Source organism: Astyanax mexicanus, chromosome 18, assembly GCF_023375975.1.
Source record: "Astyanax mexicanus isolate ESR-SI-001 chromosome 18, AstMex3_surface, whole genome shotgun sequence".
Taxonomy (NCBI): Eukaryota; Metazoa; Chordata; class Actinopteri; order Characiformes; family Acestrorhamphidae; genus Astyanax; species Astyanax mexicanus.
This window is the reverse complement of record NC_064425.1, coordinates 5102661-5125887: the sequence shown is the minus strand read 5'-3', so window position 1 is coordinate 5125887 and position 23227 is coordinate 5102661. Positions and strand designations below refer to the sequence as shown.

At 37.9% G+C, this 23227-nt stretch overlaps 1 protein-coding gene across 2 annotated transcripts in view; it reads left to right on the top strand.

Annotated features, from left to right (window-relative positions):
* esamb (endothelial cell adhesion molecule b) overlaps window positions 1-22827 on the top strand; it is an 81799-nt gene extending 58972 nt beyond the window's left edge. The window contains exons 2-8 of one of the 2 annotated variants that reach the window (XM_007260550.4): window positions 6208-6353; window positions 10163-10364; window positions 12224-12379; window positions 16026-16070; window positions 19094-19216; window positions 19320-19449; window positions 20818-22827. In XM_007260550.4, the coding sequence (XP_007260612.3) occupies window positions 6208-6353; window positions 10163-10364; window positions 12224-12379; window positions 16026-16070; window positions 19094-19216; window positions 19320-19449; window positions 20818-21283 (1268 nt within the window). In that variant the 3' untranslated portion in view covers window positions 21284-22827. The remainder of the gene's footprint in view (window positions 1-6207; window positions 6354-10162; window positions 10365-12223; window positions 12380-16025; window positions 16071-19093; window positions 19217-19319; window positions 19450-20817) is intronic. The other variant, XM_007260551.4, reaches the window with a different exon arrangement.
* Window positions 22828-23227: the final 400 nt, after the last annotated feature.

Here is a 23227-nt window from a genome sequence, read left to right as displayed (position 1 = left end):
CAGATGACATTTCTCCCAAATTCCAAATACAAATATTGTCATTTAGAGCATTAGAGAAAAAAGATGCAGAGCTTTCAGACCTCAAATAATGCAAAGAAAACAAGTTCATATTCATAAAGTTTAGAAATCAATATTTGGTGGAATAACCCTGGTTTTAATAACAAAATTCATGCATCTTGGCATCATGTTCTCCTCCACCAGTCTTACACACTGCTTTTGGATAACTTTATGCTGCTTCACTCCTGGTGCAAAAATTCAAGCAGTTCAGTTCAGTTTGGTTTGATGGCTTGTGATCATCCATCTTCCTCTTGATTCTATTTCAGAGGTTTTCAATTTAGTAAAATAAAAAAAAAATCATAATTTTTGAGTGGTCTCTTATTTTTTCCAGAGCTCTATATTTGGAACGGACAACGTTGCTAAATAATGACAATTTATCTTTTAAAAACTAAATTAGACCTCTTATCCAATCAGCAGTGTTTCTGGCAGTTTGGACATTGGCCAAGTAAATGTGTTAAAGTTCCTTCATGTGCCGAAAGCATTGAATATTACAGTGTAATTGCTGTTTTCTTCGATGGGCCTCGGAAAGACTCGGCCGTGACACGCTCCACACCTTCCTGCTCCTCTCCTCGGCTGCCGGCAGCAGCACAGATGGAGCCGGAGCCGGGGATTAGGGAAGATTTTCCTTGATTTAATAAAGTGCTGCGATGACACAGTGATGCTGGGAGGAGATAAACCTGGCCGCAGAGTCGAGAGACAAGGCTCAAACCTCGGCAAGAAGCCGTGCAAGCCTGCAGCGCTCTGATCGGCTTCGGAGAACACAGTCCCACTCCTGCAGCCGCACCAACGCATGCCCTACTTTCTGCCCCTGAACCAGCCCCCCATGCAGAGATCAGATACATGTCACAACAGTGGATTAAGATTAAGACAAATTTCAAAGCCATTCTCATCTTAAAGAGACAGGAAATAATGTGTTTAATAGCATTATGACTGAAATCAAAACCAGGAAGCTCCAGAAATCACTCCTGTTAATGGGCCCATTCCTGTTAATGGCATTATTCCTGTTACTGCCACTCCTGTTACTCTTTATGTTATGAGTAACAGGAATACGTTTTTATAATTAACATAGAATTAGCAAAAATATATAAAATAGCTAAATGGCGAAAAAATAGCTGAAGTAAAAATAGCTAAATTATAGATAGAGAGTAGGGGCAGGTAACAAATTATATTTTTTTCAGTGTGGCCCAGTATGGCCGAGCGGCGCTGAGAGTTTGACGTAAAGCAAAGCGAAGTTTAAGGGTTAACTTTACCTAGCACTCAGTTCTATGTCTTTTCAACTAAGACTGTATCTCTGAAAACAACATTTTGTCCTTTTAGTTTTAGAGTGAGCTGTCAAATTGACAGTGGCGGGAGGCAGTGCTGTTGGCCAATCAAAGGCGATATGTTTGCATGTATCATGAGGAAGAGCTGAAATCCTGTCTTTCTTCAGAGACCACTAATCCAGAGAACTAAAGCAGGGCTGTACAGAAACACTGGAGCACTTTTTTTCCACAAAAAAACAGCTCACATTGAATACATTCATACTAGGGACCACAACTACACATTTAAATTATTAAAAGAAATGATGGAATGAGACCTTTAAAGAGTCCTACAAGAGTCCTAAATGTCCTACAGTTTCATCCCAGGTTCTCAGGTGGGTTGCCAAATGTTTTGAGGCTGTGTGCTGCCATAGATGGGTTAAATATGGAGGTTAAATCCATTTGTACTGCTGTGCAGTGACTTTAATGTCTGTAATGTCTGTAAACTGATCATGAAGTGTTACCTCAGTGGATGGCTTCAGAGCACCCATACCTGTATATGTTATGAGGTATTATCTTGTGTGTGAGTCCAAATTCAATGCAGGAGCTCCACATACATATCCCTAAGGTCAGTAGCCATAGTCATTGAACAGGAATCTCGTTTACAATTTACAATTTACTGTTGGTTTTAGCTGCTTTTTTCACAAGATCAGGACAAACACGTACAGGATAGCTGTACATACTTGTTGTTGTGCTGATGTGCACTTTTCATTAGATGGTTCTTGCTTGTTAGGCAGAGATTCTCTATTTGAAGTTTACTCAATTACCTTACCCCGACCCCTGACCCCATTACTGAGGGTTGCTTTTTTTTTACTGCCAGTTAGCTAACTTTAATTCGCTGTGCCCTCTTTGCTTTTTGATTTACAAGGAGTTATGCAGTCGTGACATTCTGCTAAATCAAAGTGGTAACAGATTTAATGCTTTGAAATCCGTTTAGAGCAGCTGTACATTTGAAAAAACATCAATACTTGGCGTCGGCGTACTGCTAGTGTCATGCGAGAGGAGCTGTCTTGCTGCATAAGGGGGATTTTTGTTCTTTTTACCCCATCACTAACTGTAAGTCAGGTGAGGTGACTACCAGTGGGTACCCCTTATGCAAGCACAAACACAGCTACAAACGACAAAAATACGATGTACAACAGACCACAACAATCAATGCTTAATTGTCCTACAAGTACAGCTGTTCAACTAAGATCACTCATCTGTATGTCTACAGTAACGTTACGCCAGAGCAGCCAAAACATTAAGTACACACAAAAACTCACCAGTCAGGCGGCCTTTTATCGTGAATTAGTTTCAGATTGAAGGGCAGCCTTTAAAAAAAGGCTTTTTAATTATTAATTTAATTTATTAATAAATAATTTAATTAATAATTAATTCAATTTAGTTATTATTAATTTTAGATATTAGATATTTAATTAGACACAATATCTGTCTGATTTACGGTCGCAGTTCTATGATAGTTATCTAACTATCAAGCTAATCCAGCATGAGCTCTGTTTTACGACTAACATAGCACCTTCATCGGAACGCTGCTGAGAAGGGGTTAGACAGCCATGGCCCCGCCCCGTAGTGAAAATCATGAATCTGATTGGTTAGATTGTCCTACGACTTTGCTAATAGACTCATTACTACACCCTTCTTAAAATCAGTAGACACTGTTGGGGGGGCAAAAGCCATTTCTAAAAACAGTTTTGATTGGTTAGTACTGTTGTCAGTCAGATATGCGCGTCCTGTAGCAACTGAAAAGCGCAAAGTAGTGCTTTGAAATAATTGCTGTTTTTTTTAGTTAATTTATAAAATATATGCTTACAATTTACAATAACTATAAAATATATTTTCTTATTAAATATTATCTAATGATTTACATGCACCAATTGTCACCCCTTCTCTAAGGTGTTATAAGGGCCTTACTGCACATCACTGCGTAAGAGAGAGCCATTCACAAAACTGTTTATTTGACGAACATTCCCGTTTCATAGCTTTTAAGAAAAACACATGAAAATTATTAATATGGATTAATCAGGCAACAACTAATAAATCTAGTAGTCTCTTTCAAAAGCTGTAATCTAAAGATGTATTATGTGTGCTGTTTGGCTGCTATGCATGTAGATCCTTTAATTGGAATGATTTGAACATTATCCTGCATTGAGAACATGAATGAAGACAATCCGGAGGTGGGGACGGCCACCAAAGCCACCGTGTGTTACATCATCTTTAAGTCTGATGTACTTGATTCACGTGAGGCTCGAGAATGGCTTGAAAGATTGAGCCAGGGGGGGATTGTTTAGGGATTAGAGGGATGGACATACCAGATCCACGGCCGAAATGAAAATAGGGAAAAAAAGAGAGCGAGAGGGACACTGCCGGGTCACAGGCTCTCGTGGGCAGTAAGGAAGCAGAGTGGGCAAAACTTTAAGCCAGAAAACAAGATGCCGACAACCTGACATCACTCCTCTGCTCTAATGCTCCCAGCTGAATTCAGTTTAATTCCATAAGTGAAGAGACTTGGCTGAGCAGTGCAGTGCAGTTCAGTTCAGCGGAGATCCGAGCGCCGCTCGCTGCTTCTGCTGCCTGTCTGTGTGGATCCACCGCCAAGCTGGCTGATCTGGACGGTACCGCATGCTGGGATCAGTTGATCCACCTTCAACTGACCAGTACAGGAGAGTACCTGCCCTGTAAGTGAACCGTTTTTTTTTTTGTTTCTGGTCTGGACAAAGGTTTATAGCAGGGGTGTCCAATCTTATCTGCGGAGGGCCGATGTGTGGCTGCAGGTTTTCATCCTAAACAACTAGAAGAATACCTGATTCCACCTGTTCGATCTCTACCTAATCATCTGGTCGCTCTTTACCAATCAATCAATCAATCAATCAATCAATTACCCTTTATTTTGACTCGAAACTTCATTTTCAACATAGCCGAGCATTTGCAAGAACAAGAATTGACATGCCAAGGAAATAGGTAACTACATTTAATCATTTTAAATTTAAAGAAAAGATTAGATTAAAATAACAGTGAATGAAGATAAAAAGAGATAAAAAATAAAACTTGTGGGTAAATTGATAAGAAATTAAGGTAAAAAAGATGATAATGAGATTAATCCAATTAAAAACGTAATTAAATTAAGCTAAAACTAAAAGAAACAAATTAAAATAAGTTAAAAGTAATAATACATAACTGTTACAAATAAAATAATGAAAGAAATCAAAATAAATAAATAAAAAAACTAAGAGCAGAACTAAAACAAGAAATAAAAGTTAAGAATAGCTTATGATTTCCTTGGAGGGAAAGTACTTTGTACAAACCTCTTTTAGGCTTTTTTTCTTTCCCTGCACAGTTTTTTTACTCGTTTGTTTGTTCATTTGTTTGCTTGATGTTACGATGTATTTGTGCCTTTTCCTGGCCGGAGTGAAAATCTTGCAGCTACGTTGGCTCAGTACGGATACTACCCTGGCAGTTCATTGGATGTTTCTTAGTAATTCCTGGTGATTTTTTTTACCAGGAATTGTACTTACGCAGCAGAGCACTGGGTGAATCTACAGTGAAACGCTTGTAAAAAATTTTTTCCTTTTTCTTCTTCTGCTGACATATGAAGAATATCCTTAAACCATGAGCTTAAATCGATTGGGGAAACTGAATTTCCCAAATCAAGAAAAGCTCAGCTGCAGTGTCTCTCTATCAGAGCTTGTGTAGCTGTTCTTGTTCTATATTTATGTATATGTTGTTGTTTTTTTTGCTGTTGTTTTTTAAAAAGCCTTCTGGTTAATGTCTTTGACCTGTTTGGACCAAAACCTCTTAAGGTGTTTTTTTTTTTGCTGATTCTTGGATAATGATGTTTAAATGGTTTTCAATTTGGCTTTTGGTTTGGTCAGAGTGTACCACTACCAATATATAAGATCCTTTTTTGTTCCCTGTTCAACAGTTACTTAGGCTTAACATACAAAATGTCATGCGGACCAAACCAAGGACAGCAAAAAGGGGAAGTATACGTACAAAAATGGGTCAGTAATGAATAACAAATGATGGCAAAAAATACAAAAATTACAAAGAGGAGTCGGTGACACAAAAACAAACCAAAGAAACACTTATTAGAAGAGCTAGCAAGGGAACAAAAAGAACAGGGGGTATTTATACAAGGCAGTCCAGGTGTGAGCATTCAAAAGCTCGGCGAGAAATGAACGCTGTAGCATCCACTTTCACCACTTTCCATTTTTTTGTCATATTTCTCCATTTGGGATATCTTCTGTCTAAAGTTAATTTTGTGACTTTCTTTAGGATGATCAATCTTGAACCTGTTAGTTGTTATGGTCTTCAACCCAACTCTTAAAATGTTGCCCAGGTAAAATATAGGAACTCACATGCTAAAAATATAGCTAAAGAGCAGCTGGCCATCCAGAAAAAAACGTTTTTTCTCAATTACCAGCTATTCTTGTTCTGGATTTTTAAGGTTACGGTGCATTACCAGCTGATAATGGCACTTATAGAATGCCTCTCAGCCAATCACAATGCAGGGTCCAAACTAACTGTGCTGTAATTAAGGATAAATTGTTGCTTTTGTGATTCAGTTAGAGCCCTATACAGCAAGGCACCAGCCTGTGTATTCAGACACAGCCTTTTTATTCAGTGTTCATAACACATAAATAACTATTTCTATTCCCTGTTTAAACACTGGGTCATTGTCTCATGTTTAAATTCACTACAGAAGGTAATCTGGTACCTCAAGTGATCTTTGTCCTTTCTCCAATTTGACCAGTTGATGGATTCTAAATATAGCATTTGTTACTTAGCCAATATTTGCACCCTCCTCATTAGAGGTACCTTATAAATATGCTCCTATCTGCCGTCATTGCAGGTGATTTGCAGAAAGTTGAGATGCCAAGAAAAGACATGGAAGTAATCAAGGGCCAAATGGTAGTTCTGGAGGCTTGGTACACGCCCACATCCCCCATTGAGAAGAATACAGTCATCTGGAACTTCATGGCCAATGACTCCAAACAGGTGAGTGTCAAGTTTGCTGAGTTTTTCATGTTGTTAGAACTTTAGTAGTGTCTCTTTATACTTATATTCACTAATATACTCATCGTCAAAATAATGGTTGCATAAAATAGTTGCACCCAGAAGGACGTGACAGGTTGCAATGCCATTTGGAAGAATATGTTATTTTTAAAACATTTTAGACTGATATGGGCAACACTTGGTCATATTTATTGAGCTATACTTGAGTAATGCAACATGCCAGTCATCTCAACAAGGAGCTGCAAAGGTTCCTAATGGTGTCCAACAATAATTCATCCTATACAGCTTAAATATACACTGATATTTCTGATAATTTTCCGATTGGAGTGGCGTATTAATAGGTCTTCCAACCGCATCCCACATATTTTCATATGGGGATATGTCTGGGGATGTGTCTGACCATGGCATAGTATCTGTGTCTTCACTGGTTGCACAACCTCACTAACATAACATTGTGCTGCTAAAGTGTCTGTAATAAAGACAGAAGGTGATTTGGCACCATACAAAATTGCACCCACCTCATGACACCAGACCTTCACTACAGTACATCACAACATTTGGTCTTCTCTAAGACAAAGACTGCTGCAATTCTGAGTCACTACATGAAAGTCTGGCTCAACTACCCATCACGTTCCATTCGTATAGGCTGATTAATTCTGCGTTCATCCTTTTTTGTGACATTGATTGTAATTGTGTTTTAGAACGAGTCCATTTGGTCCAGTATACCTTAAATTGATGGTTCATCTATAAGTCAAAGGAAAATACTAGAGCTAAAGTAAAAAAACGTGTGAATACGTCTTTGTCTGATCTACAGTCTTGTTTTTTGACCAATTTTTGTAAATTATTCAATAGCAAATAATGGCGTTTAGCACCACAGGGTTTAATGATACTTAGTTCACACCGATTTGGACGAATTCACCAAATTTACACAATCCAAGAAAGAATCACAAACATGCTTCTTGTTCATGTAATCCTTATCATTGTCAGAAAACACTTAAAATGCCCTGCCTGGTCACCTGGATGTAAGTAAGTTAATGATGTGGGGTTGGTTGATGCTGCAGTTGGTCTGCAGGTTTAGGTTCAGCAACAGTATGTGCTGAAAGAATGAGGTCAGCTGACTACGTGAATATACTGAATATAGACCAGGTTATTCCATCAATGAATTTATTTTTCTTCATATTCCAAGATAACAATAACAGGATTCATGGGTCTGGAATTGTGAAAGAGTTCAGGGTTCAGGGAGCATGAGATCATCATTTATCATTTTCACACATGGATTGAGAGAGAGTTCACCACAGAGTCCAGATCTTAACCTCATTGAGAATCTTTGGGATGTGCTGGATGGAGAAGAGCTGCTTTGTGCAGTGGTCAGACTCTACCATCATCAATGCTGCTACAACATCTTGCTGAAATATTAATGCAGCAACACTGGATTGAAATAAATCTTGTAACATTGCAGAAGCTTATTGAAACAATGCCACAGTGAATGCGTAACGTTTTCTGGCCAGGCAGTGTATGTTAAGATTCAAATTAATATTCAGAAGAGGATGCTATAGTTTAAAGATTGTTTTTTTAGTTGAGCGTACTACATGCATGTGTTAGCATATGTTTGTAATCTTTGCAGTGATTATGATAATCTGAGTACTTTCACTTGCCATTGATTTCAAGATTATCTTAAATAAAGGGAAAATCAGCCCATAACTAGACCATCTGTGTCCTACATGCATCGGGGGATTATCATTACGAGGAAGATTTGCTTCAGTCATTAATTCTGCTCGCAAATGTAGGAGCTACTGTATTTGTCTTTTACCTAAATGATTAAAAGGGACCGCCTTCATCTGTTATTTGTTAGATTTTTTTCTTATATTCTTTGATTAATTCTGAATGAACAATCTGAACTAGAGCTGCACGATATATCGTTTAGGCATTGTCTTTGTCATCAAAACACACATGTCATGTTGCAATGTTTTGATTCTTGACACATAAAAATAGTTACACAGCGCTGTCTCTGTGTCTGTGTGAGAGACAGGCTGCTGCTGCCTGAGAAGCGTGAGGGGGAGCATGATGGGGAGGGGGAGTGGTAAACACGAGGTAACTGCATGGCCTCCACATGGCTGGACACCTACTTGTAAATACAGCGCAGACAGCCCATCCAAAGCTGTGCACCTCAGTTCCGCAAAGTTTTGCACAGATATTTCCAATTGCATCCGAAATTACGCTTTTATTCCCAGAAAAAAGTTCTTATTTTACTTTTAAAAGGCCATTTAAATGCTTAAATATTATTGTTTCGCTGTTTTCCTCGGGTTTTGAGTGCTTGGCTGACTCTATAGCACTGACTCAGCTCATCTTGGTTGTGAGACAGCACGTGGGTCCTGCATTGTTTAATAACCCGATCTGAATAGCCATATCACTGCCAATGACCCATCTTCAGCCTGGAACAGTCTTCAACTTCTCACTGAGTACAAAGTGAGAAAGACCCCCCTCCTCCTGAACGACCGACAGCTCACCAACGACCTGAATGAGTTCTACTGTAGATTTGAACTCCCAAAAGTCACTCAGCAAACTGCCTCCCCCCATCATCATCACCTCCCCTCCTCCCCCACGCTGACTCTCTCACCTCCACCCCCCGCTCGTCTCTCCATCAATGTGCAGGACGTCCACAGGCTCTTCAGCAGGCAGAAGGTGAGGAAAGCTCCGGGGCCTGACTCAATCTCTCCATCCACCCTAAAACACTGCTGTGAACAACTAGCACCAATTTTCACCAGTATCTTTCACAAATCACTGGAGCTCTGCTCCGTTCCAGCCTGTTTCAAGACCTCCAGACTCTCCCCTCTGGTAGAAGGCTTCGAACAATCAAAACCAGCACAACACGACACGCAAACAGCTTCTTTCCCAGAGCTGTAGCACTCCTTAACCACAGTGGACACATCTGAGTCTCCAAACATCTCACTCACTGAACTGTATTCACAACTGACTGGATTTACAATCTGCTCACTTGCACTTTGCTTATTTGCACAGCTATACAGATGTTCCTCTGTAACTTCCTAAGCAATATTTAAGATAAACCTACCTCAGAAACATTCGGTTCTAATAATATATTCATATGTGTACAGTACAGATTTTATTTTATTTTATTTAGCTCTTAGCTCCTATCACTCTTCAGTGCTCTTTATTTCTGTAGAACTTTTAACTCTATTCTTATTCTATTTATTGTTTATTGTTCATTCTTTTGTAGTGTGATGTTTGTCTATAGTCTCTGTATTTGTTATGTGTCATACACGTGTTGCTCTCACCAAGACAAATTCCTTGTATATGTAACATACTTGGCGAAATAAAGTGATTCTGATTCTGATTCTGATTCTGATATTGTCAAAATAAAAACAATGCAATGTCAAATTTTTCCATGATTGTGCAGCCCTAGTCTGAACCCATATTGGTACATACTAAGTGCTTATTAAATAGGCTTAACAGGCTTATTAAGGGTTTTCCCACATGAGTTGGTCAGAAGCCCAACCTATAGCCATTAATTTAACAGGTTAATGACCATTAAACCAGAATTCCACCTTTACTGTAGGAGTGCCCAATATGACTCTAAAATTATTTCTTAATAATTATGAATATTTTTTTGTAATACTATTCTTGACATTATGACAAATATTTGCTTAATTATAAGAACTACTCAAACGTTCATTAGAAACCCCCAAAAAAACTGTAAACATTTGACATGCTACTTCTAATTCAGTGGCTAATAACTGCTGTTGTCATTATGTGTTGTGTTTGTGTTGGTGCAGATCATTTCCTACACCTCAGGCCAGATCGGGATGGGGAGTCCAGAGTTTAGGAAGCGTGTCGGCTTCGCCATGTCCATGCCCTCCACCAATCTCTCCATCTACATCAACAACACACAGGAGTCAGACTCGGGCCGCTACCTCTGCAACGTCATCATCCCCGGAGCACCAGGCCTGTCTGGAGAGCTGCGGCTCAATGTTAAAGGTGCGTACAGCTGGTGTCTAATAATAGACACAACAGCCTGAGATTTGTCGCTTTTGTCGCCTTGTTTGGTTCTTAGCATTGTTTAGCATAATGGTCCAAAATATTTTGATTTGACTTACAATAAAATTTAAAGTGGCAGTCCGTATTATTTTGTTTCTAAACTAAAAGCAAAAGCATTTCTAAGGGATTTCTAAGGGATAAAATATTGTGTTTAATGGTACCAGTGTGCTGAATCGACCATCCCTGCTAAGGCTAATATATTAATTCCAAAAACTAAGGTTTCGAGTCACTTTTCGTGGTAGTTCTTCTTCTGGCCACGTCACGCGTCTTTACGTACTTACGTAACACGTCCAGACTCTAAAAGAGGATCCGGCTTAGTTTTACTGCAAGCACACTCTCAGCGTGTATCAACTCTTTGGCTCGTTTTCTGCGCTACAACTGCACACTCTCACAGCTTATCAACTCTTCGGCTATTTTTTTCGTTACAACTGTTCTCTCCTACTACTTATCAACTCTTTGGCTCGTTTTCTTGGCTACAAATGCACGGCGGCTGGTAGAGCAATGGAGACTTCAGAAGGGCTCATTCCCTCATAGTAAAAACAAAGTGTGTAGCTCTGTCGCACTCTGTCTCTCTCTCTCTCTGACTAAACATAACCTGGAATCGGATTCATCTGCTTTGAAAGGAGAACGCATCACACCCGCTCGGTTTAAAATGATTCTTCCGCATGCTCTGTGAAATTTGTACTTTTTCCCCAAAAGTAATTATGACTTCAGGCTAGGGGGGTTATAGTATGACCTGTATGTTTATGAAAGGTCATAGGCTCCAATACTAAAATAAATTATGCAGGGACTAGTCTTTAGGTTGCAGGTTTTTGGGATTAGCTCTGGTTATTGGCAAATCTGGATGATGCTGTTGAATATGAAGAGTTAGCATACTCCACAGGGGTTACACAGCGTCGGTACACCGTCCTCATGCCATCCAGCACCTGCTCTCCAGTGCTGCTGTAGTTCACAGGGGACCCAACATTTTTACATACAGTAGATTTAAAGGAAGCAGGCGGGTCTTCAGACACCTGGGTGTGAACCAATATACTAAAAGCTACACTATGACAGTACTGCAGTGCTAATAGCATGTACAGTGTACAGGTACACAGTGTAACGAAATTACCTTCCCCCAGAACCATGGTGCAACATAGCACAACAATACAGTAGACAACATAAAGTGCAACATTTTTATAAATGTGCAACATAAGACTATAACACTACAATAAATACAGCAGACGAGACAGTTTAACAGACAGGACCGTGCAGCACTGATACGGTACAATGAAATGTGCATAGTGAGTAAAAGGTGAGTAAAAAGTGAGTAAAACATATATAACATACATGATCACAGAAGTTACTTGATCCACATTTGTTAAAGCCTTTATTGTACATTTCTCATATTCTCTGCTCTTCTACTGCTGTTCCATGTTAAATAAAACAGTGCTTGATTGTGTACTGGTGCAGTTTTATTTGATTTATAAATTAAATGGCTTCCTTTTAAAGTTTTAGGGCCCAGTGTAATACATCAGCCATTTTTCCTTGAGTTGTCTAAATCATAAAATAGAACTGGAAGGTGATTTTGAGGGCACTATTAACAATGCATTAGAATTTATAGTAAACGTCACAGCACAGCAAGCCAACAGAATCGCTAGATTGTTATACTAAAGTCTACATAAATGTTTAATAAGTGTTTAAAATCCCCTAAAATGCAAAGGACCTGCCCAAAACCTGTCCTGTAAATATGCAATATTGACAATAAAACTATTTACTTGACTTATGTAATGTAAAATTATGATTTTTTTCTGTTTTCTCAGTTCCCCCCTCCACCCCAGTGTGCTCCATAACTGGGGACCCTGTGCTGAGGGGCAACGTGACGCTCAGCTGCCAATCAAATCACGGCAAGCCCACCCCTCAGTACAAATGGACCAAAGCTGCTCCTCTTTCAGAGGTTTTCTTCTCTCCAATGCAGAGTGAGTTTAATTAGGCTTTCCTTCGCACTTATCATCCTCTCTATCACCTGCCATATCCTCCCATTTTACACCATACCATGTGCCATCACATGCACATACAACACATTAGAACTGGCCAATTAATATGACATTAAAGAAAACCTACATGAATAATCTCTACTCCAGCTAATACTGCTAATATATGTTATTACAACTGATTCAGATACAGTTTCTCCACTTATATTAGTTTGGCTTGAGCTATAAGGTCTGTTAAAACTTCAGATATACATAAAAGCATCAAAAACATAATAATTAGAGATGGGCTGTAGTGAAAATGTTTGGCTAAAATCAATCAATCAACTTTCATTTCATTAAATTATAAAAACAATATAAGATTTAATAAAGAATAAAAAATTAATTCTGAATAAAAGAGCAGACAGGCTAAAAAGTAAAGCAATAAAACAAATAGATAAATAATTCGAATAATTAAATATAAACACAATTAAAGAAATAGAGGACTAAAATAACAGCACAATTATTAAAAAGGTAAATAATGATGCTAAAATAAAGTTTAAAAAGTATAAAAGATAAAAGGACAAAATAAATGAAAATAAAAAGGTAAAAGGCCAAACGTAAAACCAGTAATAAAACCAATAAAAGGATGAAATAAATAAATAGGCTAAAAGGAAAAACATAAAATTAGATAAATAAAAAGACACAAATCAAAACGAATAAAATTAAACGTTTGTCAGAAGGCAGAATACATATTTTTGAAGATATTTTTTCATTTTGCTACTTTTAAAGCTATCAAATGCTAAGGCTAAGTTCCTCAGCTAGCTTTAGTTACTATCTTAAGTTACATCTCATATTTGGAAAGCAGGTAGTTTGTGAAAAAAAGTATTATACAGAAACAAAATGTAATAAATCGCACTTATTGCTTTATTTAATTTAAGTCATTTTTTCTTTGCCAAAAAATTCAGTGCATAATAATAATACTTAATAATTAATAATAATAAAATAATTCATGAATCTTAATTATGGTAAAATGTTTTAGAATTAGTCAGTGATATTTATTTGTGATCGTACCATCCAGCGCTACAGCACATTATCTCTGTACTCCAAATAACCTGAGACATCCAGAGGTACTGTATCTAAATAAGAAGAGCTGTTAAAATCAGAGACGTGTTTGTTAACTGTGATTATTAGATTACAACTAATATAACTATAATAACGAGGTTCTCTTTTTATCAAGACTCTGTATCTAAATCTGGAGCCACTGGAAAAGATTATAAACCAAATCTAAATGAGAAAATGTTCTTTTCACCTCCATTTGAAGCAGGAGAAAAGAGAGATAGATCTTCATACCGGCCTCATGCAGTGTTTCCAAACTCTCTCCAGTGTGTTCTCAGTGCCCAGAGCTAGCTCATTAGTTCCTGGGATTGGAGAGATACTGAAGATATTATAAGGTGCTACCTTCATCTCTCTCTCTCTGATTGTTTTGCTGGTCTGTCAGGCAGTTTTTCCTCTCTCTTCTGGCCTGAAGAAAAGAGGAAGGTGTGTTTTAATCAGAGTTGGAGCTTCTGATTCATGCCTCGAATGGTGGAGTTGAAATTTTGCTGGGGAAGAGTTTGCTGTTTTCCTTCCAAAAGGTCTCGGCCCTGGAGATTAAGATGTTTCCAAATCTCAGCACATGCAAATTAAGTCCTATTGCGACACATAATCCACATCACTAAACGAGGAAATGTGCGTTAATATCGGGTTTTCCGCTTTTTTCTCCTTTATGTTGTGGATATTTTCTTTAGTTTACATGTCAGCTTATAATCAGAGAAAGTCTTCGGTAAAAAAATAAACGTCAGTGCCAGCTGTTCACAAAAGCTGGCTTATGCTTATCAGCCATGTGGCAAAATCCCAGGCACGTGGGTCTCATATTAAACTCAGTTCCTTTTCAAACAAAGTCTGAAGGAAGAGGACCCGGCACACACACACACACACACACACACACACATAAACATACTCTATACTGTTACAGTAGCATATTTTCTTGAAGTAGCATCATTTAAAGATAATTCTTCATTCTTTAAATTGAAGATACCTAAAGCATTATCTGGAGTGGATTTGTTTCTCAGGGGGTCCTGGGGTTATTTTCTCTTTTATAGGGGATCCTCAGACGTCCTCTGAGAGAATAACAGGCTGAATTATCTACTGTTTTTCACTGAACTCTGTGGTCCTCCAATAATTTTAGTCCTGTCCAGATCCACATCTCTGAGTTTCGTCTCCGTGCGTTTAATAAAATAGCTATTTGTTATTTATTTCCACTTTTTAAATTACACTTTGGGTGCGCATTTCCACAGAGATCCATGGAATTTAATATATAATAATATATTGCAGTACTGTAAGCAAGGAGATGTATTGCAATTGTTTAAATCTAATTTTAGAAAATGATTAAAACAAAAAAACACTACTATATTTAGAAAATCTGAATAAAAGAAAAGTTTACTTTTTATGTAAATCATTTGTTTATTGTTTTTTTTAATTATGAAACATTTGGGTAAGCAGCATATATATTAGTAAACACAGTATATAAAGCCAAATATATTATACAAGAGCCCTATAGGATTAAAAGCAAAATTCAGTAGCACTGAACGCGATGTCATGTGACTAAGAAAGTAAAAAAAACTCACTAGTCCTCCTGTTTTTTTTTATTGCAGTCCAGATGCAGGAGTTTCATCACTGAGTAGAAGTGTGAAATATTTTTCACAGACGTCCCCCTGAGAAACGAATCCTATCCGGATAGGGCTTAAGAGGTTTTTTTTTTTTGTATAAAAGAAAAAATACACTGTTATGTTTTAGAAAAAATTTTACTGAAGCCAAAATCGAGCAATTTGTTTACAATATTAAACCTCTGTTCTTGATAATTAGCTTTAATAGCAGGGGACTGAAGTCTTTCTTTAGGAAATGTGCATTGTTTGACGTTGTTTAGACTTGACTTTTTTATTATTACGACATTAGTTGACACTCTTATCCACAGTGATTACAAGGTTATTTCTATTATAGAGTTAGGCCAATGTAGTGTTAGGAGTCTTGCCCAAGGACTCTTATTGTTGTAGCACAGTATAGCCACCCAGACCCGGAATTGAACCGCAGTCTCCCACACAATGTGATGGTTAGCTCACTGGCAGGTAGTGGTGTTATCCAACCCTGATTTTAGTATTGTACTCTTACTTACTGTCCATCACCGAATATACTTTTATTATGTATTTTGCTTTTAATCCTATAGGGCTCTTGTATAATATATTTGGCTTTATATACTGTGTTTACTAATATATATGCTGCTTACCCAAATGCTTCATAATACTTTTCTTTTATTCAGATTTTCTAAATATAGTAGTTTTTTTTTGTTTTAATCATTTTCTAAAAAATAGATTCAAACAATTGCAATACATGTCTTTGCTTACAGTACTGCAATATATTATTATATATTAAATCGTAACCCCCTGTATCGTAATACATGAATACACAGCGTGAATACACAGCCCTGCTTCTTTTCTTCTGTGACTCCATATTTTTTTTTTAATTCTCTCACATTCACTCTCCTGCTGTCTCTCCATTCTTATGTACACATGCTAACACTCCCACTCATCACTTTCTTCCTCCACCGCTCCTCCAGAGTGGAGATCATGTCCTCAGCCCGTGCTTGTGCTGGGTTATCTGGGTAAGGATCAGGCTCTGCTCCCCAACCCCACTTTACCTCCAGATATAGTTTAGAGGAAACCCTTTAAATAGTCCTTAAACTTCAAATTAGAAGAACCTGTTAGATTTTTTTAGCTGTAATAGCTCAACCTGGTATTAAAAGTGTAGTCTCCCTTCTAGTTCAGTTCTATTTTTTCCAAATAGAAATATTGGAAACTATGTTTAGAATAGTTCTGTATTTTTTAGCACATTCTGTATCTGCCAGTTTTGTTACCCACTGTTGATTAGCATGGATACTCTGCTGAGTCTGTATTTAGAAAATAACTGAAAACCTGTTTACTCAGAACATCTGAAGGAAAAATAAGCTTGAAATAAGCCGTAACACAAATTCAAAAGTACAGCTCTTACAGACAGTAAAAACAGATCTGTTATCATGTCACATGACCGCGAATCATATACACAGTTAATATGAAATGGAGAATAATGTCACAACACATTTGTTTTGTATAAAATGTTTATTTTTATGAATAAGCTTCAGTGTAAAAATATAAAGAACAGATTAAAGGTCCTTGTCAAAAATAATAATGGACACTGGCAGCATGAAGAAATTTGTCAGAAGCTTCACAAAACTGAATAATTTTCCGGTACCATTGGTTTATCTGTGCTTTAAAAAGCTATCCCTACCAATAACACAAGTGTAAACAATATATTACAACCATTAAAACATTACAAATATATTTTTTCTTAGTATCTTGGTTTTCTTTAGTTAGAGATTTATTTTGTAAATATTGGAACTTAAAGTCTGGCTAAACACTAAACGTGGTTGCTCTGCTTTTATTTTTGATACTTTATCAATTCCTCAATTTGAGTATTAATATGACTGCTACCTTTATTTTAAATAAGACAGAATTTTGACCATTTCTATGCTTTTAAGGATTGTTACAAATTAAAAAATAAGTACAACCATATATATCATTTTTTTCCCTGTAGTTGTAGGTGTTAGACAGAAGGACAAAATCTCCTTTCTAATCGTATATGCAATCTCTCACTACATTTAAAACATAGCTAAAATATCTCAATACTACTAGAGAGCATCTGATCATTTCATGTTTTTAAAGGCGGGCAGTCAGGCCTCAGCTGTGAGCTGTGTTTGCATGCAAACTCTCTTGGCAAAGCCAGGCTTATTTCCTGCTCAAGCTTCAAGCTTAGTCAGTGATATTAAAGCTAGTGTGATTTATTTTAAAGCTAGTTTTATTTTATTTTCCTACATTGCAAATAAATACACAAGTCATCCAGACTATGAAGGAAAACATAAGGAAATACTAGTACCACTAATACCAAAATACTCTGTGAAGCATTTAAATGCTCCTCTCTGGGAACTTAAATCCATTTACTTATTACTTATGTATTTTTTTTTCAAAATATTTGACAGTATCATGTTTTTAACTTGGGCAAAATATGGATGAAATGCAGAAATTAAAGTAACTGCTACTTTTATTTAAAAAAACTCAGATTATCTTGTTTTTATGGTTTTCTAAAATTAGATTTAAACAATTGCACTACATCTCCTTGCAAAACTTTACTATATTACTTAGTAAACAAAAACAAATCAGAAAATGCATAGTCGGCCTGTAGGCCTCTAGACCAAAAGCTATTTACAGAAAAATAACTAATGGGGCTGTAACCTCTGAACAGGTCTATTGTGGAGCTTCTAGACTAGGGGTGTCCAAACTACGGCCCGCGGGCCATTTACAAGAGTGAAGTTTTAGCGCAGAAAAACGGGCCAAAGAGTGTAAAAGCAGAGAGGGTGTGCGTTTCTAGCGCAAAAAGAGTCTAAAAAGGGACAAGAGGGAAGTTTTAGCGCAGAAAAATGGGCCAAAGGGTCTAAAAGCGGAGAGAGTGCGCATTTCTAGCGCAGAAAAATGGCCAAAGAGTCTAAAAGTGGAGAGGGTGCGCATTGCTAGCGCAAAAAAAACGGCCAAAGAATTTAAAAGCGGAGAGAGTGCGCAGTTGTAGCACAGAAAAACAGGCCAAAGAGTCTTAAAGCGGAGAGAGTGCGCGTTTCTAGCGCAGAAAATGGGCCAAAGAGTCTAAAAGCGGAAAGAGTGCTCAAATGTAGCGAAGAAAAACGGGCCAAAGAATCTAAAAGCAGAGAGAGTGCTCAGTTTTAGCGCAGAAAAACGGGCCAAAAAGTCTAAAAGTTGCCGTAATGAAGGAGTATAACATTAAGAGACATCATGAAATGAAACATCAATTAGAAAAATCTTAGTTTACTCAACACTGTCAAAATATAGATAAAGACAGTAAGTCAAGTAAAATGGTGTGTAAATAAAAGTAATCAGGAAAATGTATTATTTAAAGTGGTATATTTCATTATTTGTTTTATTACAGAGTCTGTGGCCCGTGACAAATATATTTCTCCTTCTGGCCCCCCACAAAAAAAGTTTGAACACCCCTGCTCAGCACATTGTGTACTGTACTGTTAATTGTATTTATTATATACAGACTGCAGGGGTTCAGAAAAAAACAGTATAAAGATCAGTTAAAAGCTTCTCTATGGAGATGCCAAATTGATCATTCACATCTGGAAACAATGTTTGTAACTCGGATTAACTTATCCTGGGCAACAGAGGATACTCTTGATCTTCCTTTCCTGGGTTGGTCCTGATGAGAGCCACTTTGAGAGAGAGACTACTTTGAAGAATCTAACATATAAAACATATTCTGGTTTGTTTAATACTTTTAAAATGTTTTTTCTTCATAGTTTGGATGGTTTTAGTATTAATCTACAATGCAAACATTTTTAAATAATTAAATGTGTCCAAATGTTGACTGGTACTGTACATGTTTGACTAGGATGCTCCAGCAGTTGTATTTCCTCTACTACATTAAGTTCCCACAAGCCAATGAAATCCCTTGACACCCATCTCGCCATCGAGATATGATTTATATATTCACGTCATCGTTAATGATTTCCAGACGTGAGTGGATTTTTCAGTATGATGTGTGATAACGGGAAGGTGGATGGTGATGTCTTGCTTTCAGATGAGAGGCAGGGCACCCTGAGGTTGAGCAACCTGACCAAGAACATGTCAGGCAAGTACGTCTGCAGGGCCAGCAACACAGCCGGGAGTGACAGCTGCCACATCAACCTGGAGGTCTCCACCCGTGAGTACAGCTCTCAGGCTTAACACAGCTTTTAATGGTAACATATATACAGTACACAGTATCTGCTGAGACTGAAGTGAATGCTTTCTCTGTCTTGTTGAAGCCAACAATGCCTGGTTGATAGCTGGAGCCACTGTGGGCTCTGTGGTGGGACTGGTGGCCCTCATCCTGTTCCTGGTCTTTGTCCTGAGGAGGAGTCGCGACACAGAAGAGGAAATGGCTAACGATATCAAGTGAGTTTATTACTGAATTAAAATTATTATGAATTATAACTGCAGTTCTTTAACTGTCAGACCTCTACTTCTTCCTCTCTTCACTGCTGAAACTGAGACTTAGTCCAGTCATGTTAAGATGAGCTAAAGGCTAAAGCTGCTGTTTCCATGTGGGTCAGCCAGACGTCTTCCTGTAGCAGTTTTCTCCAATTTCCGAGAGTCTTTATTTAAAGGTGTAGGAAACAGCTCTCTGGCTTCATCTGTAATTAAATCCATTTCCAAAGCTCAGGTTATTTCCATTGCTACTTACCAGCTGTAAGCTGTTAACCAGTGTAATGTTTGCTAAAAATCACCTTTTTTTAGACTATATTTTTACAATATTCTATTTATAACGGTGAAGCATTTAGGACAATGCTTGTGGGAACTGCATAATGTACTCTAAATTTCTGAATCTGAATCATATTCATGTTTAATCCTGTAATACTGCTTTACTGTGTTAGTCCACATACTTCTCTCTCAGCTTGTCCAAAAATGCATGTGTGTCCTTTAGGGGTGTTTAAAATGTGAAATACGCTTTCTGACTGTAGTGAGAAACATATTTCTGACTGTAGGGGAGCTCAGGAGAAAGGACTATCAATATTTGCCTAATGGTGCTTTAGGGAAAATGGACTTTTGTTGTAGTTAAACATGATAAAGACTACTAACCTTTGATGAATAGCACACCTCCGTTCTTGCACAGCATTCCGAGATCCAGAAATTTTAACAGTTTGTCTTCAGACTGGGTGACACGGGTGACATAATTTACCCGGATAAATCGCTTTTTTCACCGTTATCCAGCTCAAAGTAGTTCCACACTACATTGCTAGAATCCGGAGAGCCCTGACATTTAAATCAAGGCATTAAGAGCTTTAAAAGTGCACAAGAAGCTTTTAAAAAAACACTGTTTACATCCCAAATTAACCTAATCGCAGGCCACTGCCATCTTAAGTCATGAAGAGTAGAGTGTCGAGAATGTACTGTTGACGAAACTACATGCTGTACATGTGAAGGATGTGTGACCAGGATGTGTGCAACATCCTGGTCACAGTGGGTTTTTTTTTATAAGCTTCTTGTGCACTTAAAGCTCTTAATGCCTCGTTTTAAATGTCAGGGTCTCCGAATTCTAACAATGAAGTTTGAAGCTACTTTAAGCCTGAATAATAGTGTAAAAAGCCTCAGTCTGAAGGGTTTTGGACACACTGTGTAAATTTCTGGATCTCTGAACGCTGTGCTTTTCATCAAAGTACTTTTTATCATGTTTTACTACAACAAAAGTCTGGAGTTCTTCTTTAAATGCTTCTTCTAGCTAAACAGTGCACTGATTTACTGTGATAATTGCTCTTATCACAGGGAGGATGCTCAGGCTCCCAAAAGGGTCTCCTGGGCCAAGAGCACCACTGGATCAGACATCATTTCCAAGAACGGCACTCTGTCTTCTATAGCCACCAGCCCTCCTCCCCGAGACCCTCACCACACCTCTAACAACCACTACCCGTACCCACCCGGAGCCTGCGACACCGCCTCCGTCCTCACAGCGTCCGGCAGCACCACCGCCTTCCGCCTCCGCCCGGGAGAACCCAACCCTCTCCACGGCCTGCCTGGATACAACGGCAACAGAACACACCACCACCACCACCCGGCTCACTCACACACACGAGCCACCAGCTCAGACAGCAGCTCCACACACAGGACTGAAGGAGCTCAGCCGCAGGTCCCGCGTCCTGTCCCCTCGCCCATCGGCTCCACCACCCTCTCCCGCATGGGAACCGTCCCTGTCCTCGTACCCAGCCAGAACCAGGCCGGCTCGCTCGTGTAGCTCTGCCCACACACACACACACACGCACTCCTCCAACAGTGTGACTGAACTGCAGAGAAAACACACACACAGCTTCTGCTGATGCTTCTTGATGAATCTTGATGGACGCAAGTGAGTTTGGACTCTTCTCACATCAGCCAGATGGTGGAAACATCACTACGGTTGATTTATAGATTAAAGAGTTACTTTTTTATATTCAAGATTTAAGAAAAAAATATAGGCGTATGTAGCAGTTTGTTTTATAAAGTATTGTTTGAGGTTTTTTTTTATTATTTATGAGTTTATGAGTGTAATCAGCAGGCCGTGATGCCTAAAACACACAGACAGATTTAGAGTTTTGCATTTTCAAACTTTGACCAAACTTTCACCAAAATATTATAGTACTTTTCTTGTGGTTAGAGAATTGGATTCGACAAATCTGTTTTTTTAATTCAGCTGATTCAATTTCTGTTTTATCAACAGTCAATTTCTGTTTTACCAGCGTTTTCTTTCCAGAAAGTGAAATTGAGAATGTCCTCTCTGCTGTTGTTACTGTATTTGAGGGCTTACTGAAGTTAAAAGTTCACCTGATCCTGTTTCAGGTCTTTGTTGGAGTGTTGGAATATTTCATTGGGGTAAACAATGCTGTATTAGGTGTGTTCTGTAACTCTTAATGTTACCTTGTGCCTCCTTTTGCTCAGGAGTTTTTACGTTGGGCAACTGTTCTCTCAGATAACCCTGAACACATTTTGTAGCCTGAACAACAGGGTTTTTAATACTAAAAAATACAAATACTTCAATGCTTTTCACCTTTAAAATGTCAAAAAGTTGGGTAAATTAACTCAATGTGGAAAATTTGTTTTTAGGATTGCTTTATACCAATCTAACACCAATCTTATATTTTAGTCCGGTTGATTCAGACTCGAATTGGGACCAGAACAACCGCACCAAAACCTTTTAGTAGAGGTGGAATTAGTCTTTGGATTTTTTTTTTTTTTTTCTCGCAAAAACATGATTTTATCTTGAGCTAAACGCCTCCCATAAGCATATATAGCATTGCTTTCTGTTAAACTGCACAGAACTGTCTCACATTAGGGCAATTCACCCTACAAGCCCAATGTTCTGGTCATTTTCTGGATCAAAAATATGTAGAAAGTTCTTCACAATCTTTTTGAAAAATACTGAGATATGTCAGTCATGTGGAAATATTTCTATATTATTTACTACATTTATTTTTATTCATGTTTACTCTCGGCTCTAAGAAGATCTGGCCTCGTGGCTTTGCGGTCAGTGCATCAGTTCTCTGTTCAGGTCTGTGCTGGATGCTGAATATTTTAGTGAGGTTCAGCATATTATGTAGTGATACAACCTTTCATTTGCAGGAGGAAGTTCTTTTAAACTCCAGCCTTTATTCTCAGTTTGTCCACATGGTGGGAGTAAAGAGATACGAGAGAAATGTTCTACTGCTTTAGTGAAAAGGGAAAGAGTGCCCAAATCTGTTTTGTTCATTAAAAAAATGGACCATTATTCTGCTTGTTCAATAAACGCAAACAATTCTTGTTTAAGACTGCTGAGCCTTATTGCTTTAGATTATATTGTATTTTAGACATTATTGTATAAAGATTATACTCTATTACTAGATGGTTCACCACAAATGATTCTTTTAGTGATGCCAAAGATAAAAGGTTTGACTTCCTATAGAACCATGTTTAAATGAGTTTTTTGCAAAAGTGAATCGTACTTAACCTTAAATCGTACTTAACCGATCGCTATCAGTTTGTGAGGATAAATGATATGTCTTCCAGTTATACCAAGGTAAGATATGGAATTCCACAAGGCTCTATATTAGGACCGTTATTATTTACATTATATATGCTCCCACTGGGCAAAGTTATTAGAAAACACAATGTGAATTTTCATTGTTATGCGGATGACACGCAGCTCTTCATATCAGCCAAACCTGAT